We start from the raw sequence: 13,679 nt of genomic DNA on the forward strand, positions 1-13,679 counted from the left end.
GAGGGGTACAGTGGCGGGTACAGTGAGGGGTACAGTGGCAGGTACAGTGAGGGGTACAGTGTCGGGTACAGTGAGGGGTACAGTGGCGGGTACAGTGAGGGGACAGTGAGTACAGTGAGGGTTACAGTGAGTGGTACAGTGAGGGGGACAGTGAGTGGTACAGTGAAGGGTACAGTGAGTGGTACAGTGAAGGGTACAGTGAGTGGTACAGTGAAGGGTGCAGTGAGTGGTACAGTGAAGGGTACAGTGAGTGGTACAGTGAAGGGTACAGTGAGTGGTACAGTGAAGGGTGCAGTGAGTGGTACAGTGAGGGTTACAGTGAGTGGTACAGTGAAGGGTGCAGTGAGTGGTACAGTGAAGGGTACAGTGAGTGGTACAGTGAAGGGTACAGTGAGTGGTACAGTGAGAGGGCAGTGCGGGGTACGTTGACTACAGTGAGGGTACAGTGAGTACAGTTCCCGGTACAGTGCGCGGGACAGTGCGTGGTACAGTACGCTGTACAGTACGCGGTACAGTGCGCGTGAACCGGGGCTCCCCCCGCCTCTCTTCCCTCTAGGTCACCTCGGCCTCAAACGAGGACCTGGCGCGGTACGTAACCAGCATCGTTGCCGAGGGAGACAAAGACGGTCGGGCTCGGTTGCTGGGCACTTGCCCCAGCAGTCTGTTACGGGCTACACGGGGGGTCTTTGTCTTTGTGGGAGCGGTGGTGCAGCGATTAGCGCCCGAGTTCGATTCCCACCGATAACCAGGTTGTCGATAATTCTCTTGAACCGGTTCCTGGGCTTCCGCCTAGGTCGCCTCAGCCTCAAATCGATAAGTAAACATCGCCACAGGCTACACGGGGGATCTTTGTCTTTGTGGGAGCGGTGGTGCAGCGGTTAGCGCCCGAGTTCGATTCCCACCGATAATCAGGTTGTCGATAATTCTCTGAATCGGTTCCTGGGCCTCCGCCTAGGTCGCCTCAGCCTCAAATCGATAACTCGGCGAGATGTGTTAGTGTTCGTGATTTCAGGGATCAATACGTCGTAATAAAATCAATACATTACATTTAATTTATTTTATTTTTACATTTTATTTATTAGATTGTATACCTACGTGCCTTTAATGAAATAACCAAAGAGTTTGTGTGTTCTGTACTCTTTCGCCAACACGATAATTATTTAATCCGTAATTGTGTGCTGCACGATACGGTAACTTTAGTGGCTTGGAAGCTTTCGTGAGTGCAGGTTCTTTTTTATATTTTCGCCCTTATTTACTGAAGAAGACCGCTTGTGTTGCGATTTAAAGCTTCTTTCGTGACTGCAGGGATTCATCTTCTTGATTATTTCGGTAAAGTCACGTAGAAGGGAAATAATGAAATAATAAAAATAAAACATAATAAAATAATAAAAATAAAACATTATAAAATAATAAAAATAAAACATAATAAAATAATAAAAATAAAACATAAAATAATAAAAATAAAACATAATAAAATAATATAAATAAAACATAATAAAATAATAAAAATAAAACATAATAAAATAATATAAATAAAACATAATAAAATAATAAAATAAAACATAATAAAATTTCGATTTAAAGCTTCTTTCGTGACTGCAGGGATTCATCTTCTTGGTTCTTTCGGTAAAGTCACGTAGAAGGGAAGTAATAAAATAATAAAAATAAAACATAATAAAATAATTCTCACGACGTTTCGGCCACAACGCAAGCAGCCGTCCTCAGGTGAAGACCAGGTCTGTCGGGGAGACAGCGTCTGAATGAATGAAAAATATTAAATAAATGGGTCCATTCAGACGCTGTCTTTCCGACAGACCTGTTCTTCACCTGAGGACGGCCGCTTGCGTTGTGGCCGAAACGTCGTGAGAATTATTTTATTATGTTTTATTTTTATTATTTTATTATTTCCCTTCTACGTGACTTTACCGAAAGAACCAAGAACAAATATCGAAACGTCGTGGGGTTTTTTGTTATTTTTTGTTGTTATTTTTATTTGAAGCTATCTACGTGACTTTACCGAAAGAACCAAGAATATGCGGTGACTTCTTTCGCACCGTACGTAGCCGACCGTGGTAATCTGAGGTGTGGTTGGGTAACCAGGGGAACGGGGACCTCAGTAACCACGGGAACGGGGACCTCAGTAACCAAAGGAACGGGGACCTTGGTAACCAGGGGAACGGGGACCTTGGTAACCAAGGGAACGGGGATATTGGTTCTGAGTTGGTCTGTAATAAGGTAGGGTACTGATAAGGGGTTGACAGGTTTGTAGTGGTGAGTGTAGTGGTGGTGAGTGTAGTGGTGAGTGTAGTGGTGGTGAGTGTACTAGTGAGTGTAGTGGTGAGTGTAGTGGTGGTGAGTGTAGTGGTGGTGAGTGTAGTGGTGAGTGTAGTGGTGGTGAGTGTAGTGGTGAGTGTAGTGGTGGTGAGTGTAGTGGTGAGTATAGTGGTGAGTGTAGTGGTGAGTGTGATGGTGGTGAGTGTAGTGGTGAGTGTAGTGGTGAGTGTAGTGGTGGTGAGTGTAGTGGTGAGTGTAGTGGTGAGTGTAGTGGTGAGTGTAGTGGTGGTGAGTGTAGTGGTGAGTGTAGTGGTGAGTGTAGTGGTGGTGAGTGTAGTGGTGAGTGTAGTGGTGAGTATAGTGGTGAGTGTGGTGGTGGTGAGTGTAGTGGTGAGTGTAGTGGTGAGTGTGGTGGTGGTGAGTGTAGTGGTGAGTGTGGTGGTGAGTGTGGTAGTGAGTGTGGTGGTGAGTGTGGTGGTGAGTGTAGTGGTGAGTGTAGTAGTGGTGAGTGTAATGGTGAGTGTAGTGGTGGTGAGTGTAGTGGTGAGTGTAGTGGTGAGTGTAGTGGTGAGTGTAGTAGTGGTGAGTGTACTAGTGAGTGTAGTGGTGAGTGTACTAGTGAGTGTAATGGTGAGTTTAGTGGTGAGTGTACTAGTAGTGAGTGTAGTGGTGATTGTACTAGTGGTGAGTGTACTAGTGGTGAGTGTAGTGGTGAGTGTAGTGGTGAGTGTAGTGGTAAGTGTAGTAGTGGTGAGTGTAGTGGTGAGTGTACTAGTGGTGAGTGTACTAGTGAGTGTAGTGGTGAGTGTAGTGGTGAGTGTACTAGTGGTGAGTGTACTAGTAGTGAGTGTAGTGGTGAGTGTAGTAGTGATTGTACTAGTGGTGAGTGTACTAGTGGTGAGTGTACTAGTGGTGAGTGTAGTGGTGAGTGTAGTAGTGATTGTACTAGTGGTGAGTGTAGTGGTGAGTGTACTAGTGGTGAGTGTACTAGTGGTGAGTGTACTAGTGGTGAGTGTACTAGTGAGTGTAGTGGTGAGTATACTAGTGGTGAGTGTAGTAGTGGTGATTGTCTATTTGTTTGTGTTTCTGCCCTTGTGATGGCACGTTTTAGGATGAACGTTGGGATGTATAAGAGACACGTGGTGACCAACACGATCTGAATTTATCTGTAACAAGGTGACAGGAGGTTGACAGCAAGTGCAGTCGCCACACTGCTAACGGAGAGTTTTGAATTTTCCATTTTGTGCATCACCAGGGCATCCGCGTCGACTGCCTCTACGGCTTGTGCCGTGGTTGATGCGATTTAGGACGGATCTGTGAGCGGCTTCGTGGAAGATCAACCCCCAAGGCGCGGATTCTCCGGCTGTTGGCTCTTCGAGACGGTGAGATCGTTCGGCAAAGTAATTGCGGCGTCCGATCGAAACCCAAGTCTCGCCCGTGCGTTGTCGCGCACGGAAGCTGGCCATACTCTTAGGTTTTTTTTCCGGTAAAGTCACGTAGGTAAAAATTATTTTTTAAATTAATAAAAAGATTTAGAGAAATTTTCACTGAAGCCACAGGTCCTGAACTCCTTAGTGATAATTCTAGATTTGAAGCTTTCGTGACTGCAAGGATTCATATTCTTAGGTTTTTTTTTCCGGTAAAGTCACGTAGGTAAAACATTCAAATTAATAAAAATAAAATAAAAATCACGACGTTTCGGAAGCAACACAAGCTTCCGTCTTCAGGTGGAACCGTCACAGCCACGACAGCTGTATTAAGTAAATGAGAGATTACAAGAGCTACCACTCCGTATATATAATGGTTGAGGGGGAAAGGGCCAGGAACGGCACACTTTTTTATTAATATGGTAAGGTGAGGCTTAAGACTAAGAGTAGACTGCATAACATTTACTCGTATGTGCACGTGTGTGTGTGTGTTTGTGGGGAGCGGTAGTGCAGCGGTTAGCGCGCTGCGCTATGAACCTGGCGACCCGGGTTCGATTCCCGCTCACGGCCAACACCCAGTGACGATTATCTGAACCGGTCCTGGGCCTCCCCTAGGTCGACTCAGCCTGAAATGAGTACCCGGTGCGGTGTGTAAACATTGCCACTGGGGAGACAAAGGCGGTCGGGCGTGGTGCTGGCCACCCACCCCCTCGTGTGCCGTGCCGGCCTTCATAAGTGCTCGCTAACAGCACTTGCCCCAGCAGTATATTAAGGCTATACGGGGGATCTTTGATCTTTGTGTTTGTGAGCCCGGGGAGTTTCTTTTCCAAAGATCGATGCGAATTTTTCTTGGTGGCTGTGGGTTGCCCAGCCCCTTGAGACTCGTTGTGTTGTTCCGTCCGCTTTTCACCCTCGCCCCTGTCCCTCCATCGTCTGGCTCTCCTGGCAAATTGGCTCCCAGGCGACGCAGCGGACGTCCCCATTAGTGTCCTGGGGAAGGAGGAAAAAAAAAGTTTGGGTAGAAATATTAGTAGCTACGAATGGAACCCCTAATACGTGCCATCATGGGGATGTCGTTTTTTTAAAAATCCTTTATATTAAGTTCACTTGCTTGCTTATGACCGTGCAAATCTTTCGGTCGTTTTTTAACCCACTTCCCGTGATCCAATCGAGCTGACATTTTGCACACAGACTCGTTGTGCGTGGCAATTAATGTTCGTAAAAAATTTTTTCCAAAATTTTACACCTTTTAGGACAAAAATATTATATTTAATTACCAATTGCTTAATGGTGCAATGCAATCATCTGACCCATAGGTGGCAGCCATCTCAAGTCAGAGGACGAGAGGACTCTAGCCGCCACGCATATAAAGGATTTATAGTGAAAAACTTTGTTTTTACGGGTTATACTTGTTTTACTTTACGTGAGATCAGCACTTTCAATGGCCACCGTCATTTGGCAATTTTATTTGGCGCACGAGACGTTTTCAGAGGTCAATGTGTCACCGCTGCATTAATGCCTTTGCTGAATAATTGGCGTGTACGGTTTGTCTACATCAGACCAAGGTGTCCTGAAACGTCCCCTCATATAAGCAGGTAAAACGCCACGATTCATTATTTTCCAAAGAGACCAGGTTTTTTTTGTTGCATATATATAGTGTCCGCGTGTTTTTGTTAAAAACCATCAGACCACTCCATTGCGAATCATTAAAGATTAGGGGGGAAGGGGGGGGAGAAAGCCCGGACTCAAAAAATCTTTGGCAGGCAGCAGGCGGCAACGGCTTCCTTTTCCCGCAAATGCGCCCACGTGTTCAGCGAAGCCCCGTGGTGTCGTCGCCCCCTTTCATCGAGCGACAAATGTTGACACGTGGCCCACTCGTGTCGCAGGGCCGTACCCCCAACCATGAGCGCAGCAGCAGCAGCAGGAGCAGCAGCAGGAGCAGCAGCAGGAGCAGCAGCAGCAGCAGGAGTCTCCGAGAGCGGCTCGGACCAGAGCGGAGCGGCGAGCCCGGGCGGTGGAGTGCATCCCGCGTCCACGGACGACGCAACGCACGAAAGTCCGGGGAGCGCGAGCGAAGGGGACGTGACAGTCGGAGGAGGAGGAGGGGAGGAGGACGACGAGGAGGAGGAGGAGGTGGACGCCGCAAAGGACGAGGTGCCCAGGCTGCGACGGTGCTCGTACGAGGGCTGCGCCGAAACGACGGCTCGCTCCGCGCGGCAGGCCGGGCAGCTCACCGCCACCGGCAGCCACCACCACCACGCGGCGTGGATGTGTAAGAAGCACAAGAACAAGGCGTACAAGGCCAAGTTCAAGACCAAGAAGAATTTCTCGGCTGGCGGAGCGAGCGGCGGCGCCGCCAAGGTTGGTCCGTGGTTTAGGAGGCTGGCTTCTTTGGGGCTGAGTCGACCTAGGGGAGGCCCAGTACCCGGTTCGAATATTCGGACTGTTGATGATTGGTTTTTTACCCTTTTATCTGGCAACAAAACTGACGCCTTTTTTTTTTACAAGGAGTTATGTTTGCATAGACCACAAAACCTGCAGTGGTAGTGCAAACAAAAAACTCTGATAATGTATGCACTGTCCTTGAAGTTGATTGGTCCACACCCGAGACAGCTTTCCTTAGAGCCTAGTCTCACATGGTGTTGGACCAGATGACGCCCAAAGGGTGATTGTGTGCCTGGGTAATTGTGTGTCTGGGTGCGTGGGTGACTGGGTGACTGGGTGATTGTGTGTCTGGGTGCGTGGGTGACTGGGTGACTGGGTAATTGTGTGTCTGGGTGCCTGGGTGACTGGGTAATTGTGTGTCTGGGTGCGTGGGTGACTGGGTGCGTGGGTGACTGGCTGCCTGGATATCTGGGTGACTGAGTGAGGCGTGCGTGGTGTCTGCTGCCAGGACAAGAAGGACCTGGCGACAGCTCAGCAGCGACGGGGCACCCCCATCAAGGAGCCGCCCGTTGGACGCAAGGCGACGCTGCTCGAGTGCGTGCTCAACCAGAAACGGCAGGCACGTGACCTGCACGGGACGCTCGTGACACCGTAGTCACCCACGCACAGTCACCCAGATATCCAGTCACCCACGCACCCAGATACACAATTATCCAGTCACCCAGGCACGCAGGCACACGGTCACCCAGATATCCAGGCAGCCAGTCACCCAGGCAGTCAGTCACCAAGGCACCCAGGCACACAATCACCTAGTCACCCATTCACCCAGGCACACAATCACCCAGGCAGCCAGTCACCCACGCACCCAGACACACAATTACCCAGTCACCCACGCACCCAGACACACAATCACCCAGTCACCCACGCACCCAGACACACAATTACCCAGTCACCCAGTCACCCACGCACCCAGACACACAATCACCCAGTCACCCAGGCACCCAGACACACAATTACCCAGTCACCCAGTCACCCAGGCACACAATCACCCAGGCAGCCAGTCACCCACGCACCCAGACACACAATTACCCAGTCACCCAGTCACTCAGGCACCCAGACACACAATTACCCAGTCACCCAGTCACTCAGGCACACGGTCACCCAGACACCCAGGCAGCCAGTCACCGATGCACACAATTACCCAGTCACCCATTCACCCAGGCACGCAGGCACACAATTACCCAGTCACCCAGTCACCCAGGCACCCAGGCATACAATCACCCAGATATCCAGGCAGCCAGTCAACCAGGCACACAATTACCCAGGCACCCAGATACACAATTACCCAGTCACCCATTCACCCAGGCACGCAGGCACACGATCACCCAGATACCCAGGCACCCAGGCACCTAAGCACACAATTACCCAGATATCCAAATTCCTAGGCAGCCAGTCACCCATTCACCCAGGCACACAATCACCCAGATATCCAGGCACCCAGTCACCCACGCACCCAGACACACAATTACCCAGTCACCCAGTCACCCAGTCACCCAGGCACACAATCACCCAATCACCCAGTCACCCAGGCATGCAGGCACACAATCACCCAGATATCCAGGCAGCCAGTCACCCAGGCACCCAAGCACACAATTACCCAGATATCCAAATTCCTAGGCAGCCAGTAGCCCATCCACCCAGGCACACAATCACCCAGTCACCAAGTCACTCAGGCACACAATGGCACAAATACCCAGGCACAGAATAACCCAGTCACCCAGTCACCCAGTCACCCAGTCACCCAGACATCCCATTGAGTAGCGAGTTGCAGTCATCGAGCCTTGTCTATACGACGCTACACGCCCCCGTGTTGGCCATATCACGACTCAACACTGGTCGAATGTGTTGTAAAAAAAAACAATTGCAGCACCTGGCTGTGTTTTCCACGTGGTAATCAAACGACGTTTTCTGGTCGAGTTTGGTGCCGTGGGGGGGCCCTCTTTAGGTACGAGTAGAAAACCGAATCCTGGGGGGGTGGGGGGGGGGGCAGGCGGGTGTCTGCGACCACCACGCGCGCTGCCCCCCTCCCGGAACACAGAGACAATTTCAACCGAGAAGATGGATTCTGGCTCAGCAATCATTGGAAGGATTTGATCAACCATTTCGGGTCTTAATTGATTGTGTTCACGCTTACGGACCGCATTACATTTTCTTCTCCCCCCCCCTCCTCTTTTCCGAACATAGATGGACTCGTTCATCTGACCAATTGCCAAATCGCTGTCCGTGGTGCTGACCGTTAGGACCAACCGCCACTTTTTAAAATCCTTTATATTAAGTTCGCTTGCTTGCTTGCTTGCGCGCTTACGACCGTGCAAATCTTTCGGTCGTTTTTTAACCCACTTCCCGTGATCCAATCGAGCTGACATTTTGCACACAGACTCGTTGTGCGTGACAATTAATGTTCGTGAAAAAAATGTTCCTAAATTTTACACTTGTTAGGACAAAAATATTATTTAATTACCAATTGCTTAATGGTGCAATGCAATCATCTGACCCATAGGTGGCAGCCATCTCAAGTCAGAGGACGAGAGGACTCTAGCCGCCACGCATATAAAGGATGTATAGTGAAAAACTTTGTTTTTACGGGTTATACTTGTTCAAATTTTCTTTATGTGGATTTCACACATGATGATGATTGCTTGTGTTGCAGTCGAAACGTCGTGAGAATTTTTATTGTTTTATATTTATATTATTTTATTATTTCCCTTCTACGTGACTTTACTGAAAGAACCAAGAAAAATTAACCCGTAAAAACAAAGTTTTTCACTATAAATCCTTTATATGCGTGGCGGCTAGAGTCCTCTCGTCCTCTGGCTTGAGATGGCTGTCACCTATGGGTCAGATGATTGCCTGCCACCATTAAGCAATTGGTAATTAAATATAATTTATTTTTTCCTAAAAAGTGTAAAATACATTGTCACGCACAACGAGTCTGTGTGCAAAATGTCAGCTCGATTGGATCACGGGAAGTGGGTTAAAAAACGACCGAAAGATTTTCACGGTCGTAAGCGTGCAAGCAAGTGAACTTAATATAAAGGATTAAAAAAATTGGAGCTTCCCGAAGTACACGTTGCCCTGCCATGTTCGGACGGGTTTAAGAGCCTGTCAATAAAGCTCTCCATGTCCTGAGCTTAGAAGGTATCATCATCCTGCAAAATGCTGCTGCACCACCATAATGTATGTAATCATTTTGGCCCGTACGATCGTACGTGTTGCAAGTGTGAATCACCTGTTTGGCAGAGGGTCATTTAAGCCTGCCTGAGCTAATGGCAAAAATGCACGGACTGATTCAATGGGCCCCATGTGAATCGCACCCTTTTTTTCTTCGCCCGCGCAAGAGGTTTTTTTCGTTGTGGCCGATGGAAATCAAACGTGCCGGGAATGCATCCGAGACGAAATCAAAGAGGGTGCCGTGGTGGCTAGGTGATGTTAACTGCCTCGCCTGGTGTGCAAGAGGTCGTGGGTTCGATTCCTACCCTGATGCCTGCTGTATATTTGGAGTTTGCGTGTCTCTCTCTCATCATCATCACGGTGGCTAGGAGATGTTAACTGCCTCGCCTGGTGTGCAAGAGGTCGTGGGTTCGATCCCGACCCTGATGCCTGCTGTATTTTTGGAGTTTGCGTGTCTCTCTCTCTGTCATCATCATCGTCGTGGCTAGGAGATGTTAACTACCTCGCCTGGTATGCAGGAGGTCGTGGGTTCGATTCCGACCCTTGACGCCTGCTGTATATTTGGAGTTTGCGTGTCTCTATCTCTCATCATCATCGCGGTGGCTAGGAGATGTTAACTACCTCGCCTGGTGTGCAGGAGGTCGTGGGTTCGATCACGACCCTGACGCCTGCTGCTGTACATTTGGAGTTTGCGTGTCTCTCTCTCTCCCCCGTGGTCGCGTGGATTTTTCTCCGGATCCTCGGATTTTTTTCCCCTCCCCATTTAGCAAAATGCATTTTAGAGTATTTGGCGGCTGCTATAAATTTCCACGCGATAAGCCACCTCGTTGAGCTATCATTTGCGGCCAGGTCGCTTCTGAAAAATATCTACATAGCTACACAGCCTTACCTGGTAAAATATCCATCTCCATATCTATAAAAGGCAAATTTGTGATTAAGTGTGTCTGTTCAAAATGTTTAGCGTACTTCCCGACATGCAACAAACTGCAAATTTGCCGTGTGGGTACTTTCCAGACTGTACACCGTGCACAAATTATAATAATACACTTTTGTTTAGTTTTTTTAGGGGGGAGCTCAATAATGCATTTATTTTTTGCACAGCAAGTGAGCTGTGACGTCACATCTGTCACGTGACCAGCGCACGTGGGAGCGTAACGCATTGTCGTGTAGTAGGTAGCGCGCCGCGCTACGAACCCGGCGACCCGAGTTCGATTCCCGCTCACGGCCACCACCGATGACGATTATTTGAACCGGTCCTGGGCCTCCCCTAGGTCGACTCAGCCTCAAACGAGTAACTGTTGTGGTGTGTTAACATCGCCACTGGGGAGACAAAGGCGGCCGGGCATGGTGAATTCAAGTCCCGGGTGAAGCCGGGTAGTACAGCTCGTAGTTTATAGAGAGGCGGTTTAAACTTATTCAATTCGAGCCTAGTCCCCATTGGTGTTTGACCAGATGACACCAAAAGGCGCACAACTCAAAGACAACGCACAATCAGAGTATGAGAGCTCGGGGCAAGCAGTTGTGCGCCTTTTGGCGTCATCTGGTCCAACCCATGTGAGACTAGGCTCTAAGGAAAGCTGTCTCGGGTGTGGACCAATCAACTTCAAGGACAGTGCATACATTATCAGAGTTATGTCTTTTGTTTGTATTATGACTGCAGGTTTTGCGGTCTATGCAAACATGACTCCTTGTAAGAAGGTGTCAGTTTTGTTGCCAGATAGAAGGGTAAAAAACCAATTATCATATTTTTACTGGCAAATGAGGTTCCCATAACGTATGTCGTCGTTGTTCATGTTGTAGTTGTTGTGTCACTTGTGTGCTCCTTGTCTTGTCCCAGGCTCTGCTGCGCAGTCCCGCGGTCATGCAGACGTTGCGGGAGCACCAGCAGAAGTGCCTGCAGACCTTCGCCACCGACATGGATCCGCAGCCGTGACGGACGCTCACCGTTTGCGTCATTCGCTGGCAGCGGGCGGCAGGCACGTACGCATGTTGTACGCGTGTTGTACGTATGTTGTATGTAGTGGGGAGCATCAGCGTAGGCGGTTGGCGCGCCGCGCTCCGAGTCCCGCTCACGGCCACCAACGCCGGTGACGATTATTCTGAACCGCTCCTGGGCCTCCCCTAGGTCGACTCGGCCTCAGATGAGTACCCGGTGCGGTGTGTAGTAAACATCGCCACTGGGGAGACAAAGGCGGTCGGGCGTGGTGCTGGCCTCCCACTCTCTCGTGTGCCGTGCCAGCCTTCATAGGTGCTACTCGCTAACAGCACTTGCCCCTACAGTCTGTTAAGGGCAGAGGTCGCAACCGGGTACCCTATACCCGTACCCTACCCGATACCCGGCTACCCGTACCCAGCCGGGTACAGGTACCCGTTTGCGACCCTGGTGCGGCCGGGTACGGGTACGGGTAGGCCGTGAGTCACTGGTGAGTCACCGTTTGTCACTCATTTCCCAACGTCTTGTCTCTTCTCACAATTGAAGTTCCTAGAATCAACCCACCCGCGCCTGCAACATGGCTTCATCCCAGAGGTCGCAATCGGGTACCAGATACCCGTACCCTACCCGTACCCGGCCAGGTACGGGTAGCTGGGTATCGGGTAGAGTACGGGTAGCCGTTTGCGACCCTGGTGCGGCCGGGTACGGGTAAGGAATCAAAACCCGTTTGCGACCTCTGGTTAAGGGGGGTTTTTGGATGGTATATATGTTGGACTTCTTGCGCACCGTACTTAGCTAACCGCGCTAATCGGAGGTACGGGGGAAAGACAATGAACTAAACAACAACAACAACAAGCAGTTCTAAATAAATTAGTTTCCGGTGGCTTCCTCATATCGGAAGGAAGGGCGTTCCAGACGGCCGCAAAAGCGCATCTGAAAGCACCGCGCGGTGCCGTGGCCGCCGCCTTTTGTTCAATGGCTGAAACAAAATCTTCGGTGACGTCCGGAGTTCGCGTTGGCGGTTTATGTTCCTTGACGAGATCGGCAAGGAAGCGTGGTTCATTCGTGGCGAGCGCGGTGCACATCATGGCCTGCGTCACCGCGTGTCGTGGCTCGTTTAGGGTCGGCCGTTGTTTTAAAGCAACTTCAGAATGAGAATCTTCACGTTCGCACTGGAGGAATCCGATGAGCTGTGAAGATATTTCCTTATAGATGTCCAGTGGTTTACGGATGTCCACTGGATGTCCACTCTAACAGAGTTGATTGGTGTGGATCAATCAACTTCAAGGACAGTGCATATCATTACCATTATCAGAGTTGTTTCTTTTTGTTTGCATTTTGACTGCTTGTGTTGCGGTTATTGCAAACATGATGCCTTGTATAAAGGTGTCAGTTTTGTACCAGTTGAAATGGTCAAAACCTATCACTATATTTTGCTACTGGTAAAGAAGGTGTCTCATAGTGTCAATGTGGAGGTGCTCCGCGCACCTCCAACTAGCACGGTGAGTTGCGTACGGTGCTAAAGAAGTTGAACGCGCACACACACACACATTGTCTTCATCTTCTTGGTTCTTTCGGTAAAGTCACGTAGAATGGAAATAATAAAATAATAAACATAAAACAATAAAATAATTCTCACGACGTTTCGGCCACAACGCAAGCAGCCGTCCTCAGGTGAAGAACAGGTTTGTCGGAAAGACATCGTCTGAATGAGACGTTGTCTTTCCGACAGACCTGTTCTTCTAAAAATAAAAACTCTTACTCAAGAAAAACTGAAACGAATAATAAAATAAAACCGATGCCACGCATTTTTACGGGTTAATTTCTTAAAGACGTCGTTACTCACCGCAGAGAACTCCGGCGATGCGACCGCCGGCGCTGTACCGTGCCGCACGGCCTCGCTGGTGACGTACACGCTTGCATCATCGGAATGGTCGAGGGTGAATGGTCTTCTCAGGAGAGAGGCGGGGGGGTTGATGCCCCAGTCTGTCGACCAGACACTCAGAAATGGTGCATCAGTGAGAGTTACCTTCTTTTTAGGTGTATGTCGTACATGTTTTAAGCGGTTGTGAGAGATTGTGCTTTGTCCAGGTTGATTGATGTTAAAACGAAACAAACATCATAAGTTGCGTCTCTTCTCTGTGATGTACGCGTTCTGGGTTCCTGAATAAAAAAGATTTTTGTTGAACGTTTGCGATGTGTTGAAAGTGTAAATTTCATGGCGGTGGCTGGCGTGGCTTAATGTTGGAGTGAGCCACTCAACTAATTCTAGATTTGAAGCTTTCGTGACTGCAAGGATTCATATTCTTAGGTTTTTTCGGTAAAGTCACGTAGGTAAAAAATTAACCCGTAAAAACAAAGTTTTTCACTATAAATCCTTTATATGCGTGGCGGCTAGAGTCCTCTCGTCCTCTGGCTTGAGATGGCTG

The 13,679-nt window shown here is 49.2% G+C and overlaps 1 protein-coding gene across 1 annotated transcript; it reads left to right on the forward strand.

Annotated features, from left to right (window-relative positions):
• Positions 1–384: 384 nt before the first annotated feature.
• On the forward strand, positions 385–13,443 carry LOC133357776 (regulatory factor X-associated protein-like). The gene is made up of 5 exons (XM_061575894.1): positions 385–588; positions 3,530–3,656; positions 5,588–6,062; positions 6,595–6,705; positions 11,155–13,443. The coding sequence occupies exons 3-5, from the start codon at positions 5,604–5,606 to the stop codon at positions 11,248–11,250; spliced, it is 666 nt and encodes a 221-aa protein (XP_061431878.1). The 5' UTR covers positions 385–588; positions 3,530–3,656; positions 5,588–5,603; the 3' UTR covers positions 11,251–13,443.
• The last annotated feature ends 236 nt before the right edge of the window (positions 13,444–13,679 follow it).

The sequence above is a fragment of the Lethenteron reissneri genome, chromosome 59 (assembly GCF_015708825.2).
Source record: "Lethenteron reissneri isolate LAM-NWPU_2019-01 chromosome 59, ASM1570882v1, whole genome shotgun sequence".
NCBI classification, from domain to species: Eukaryota; Metazoa; Chordata; class Hyperoartia; order Petromyzontiformes; family Petromyzontidae; genus Lethenteron; species Lethenteron reissneri.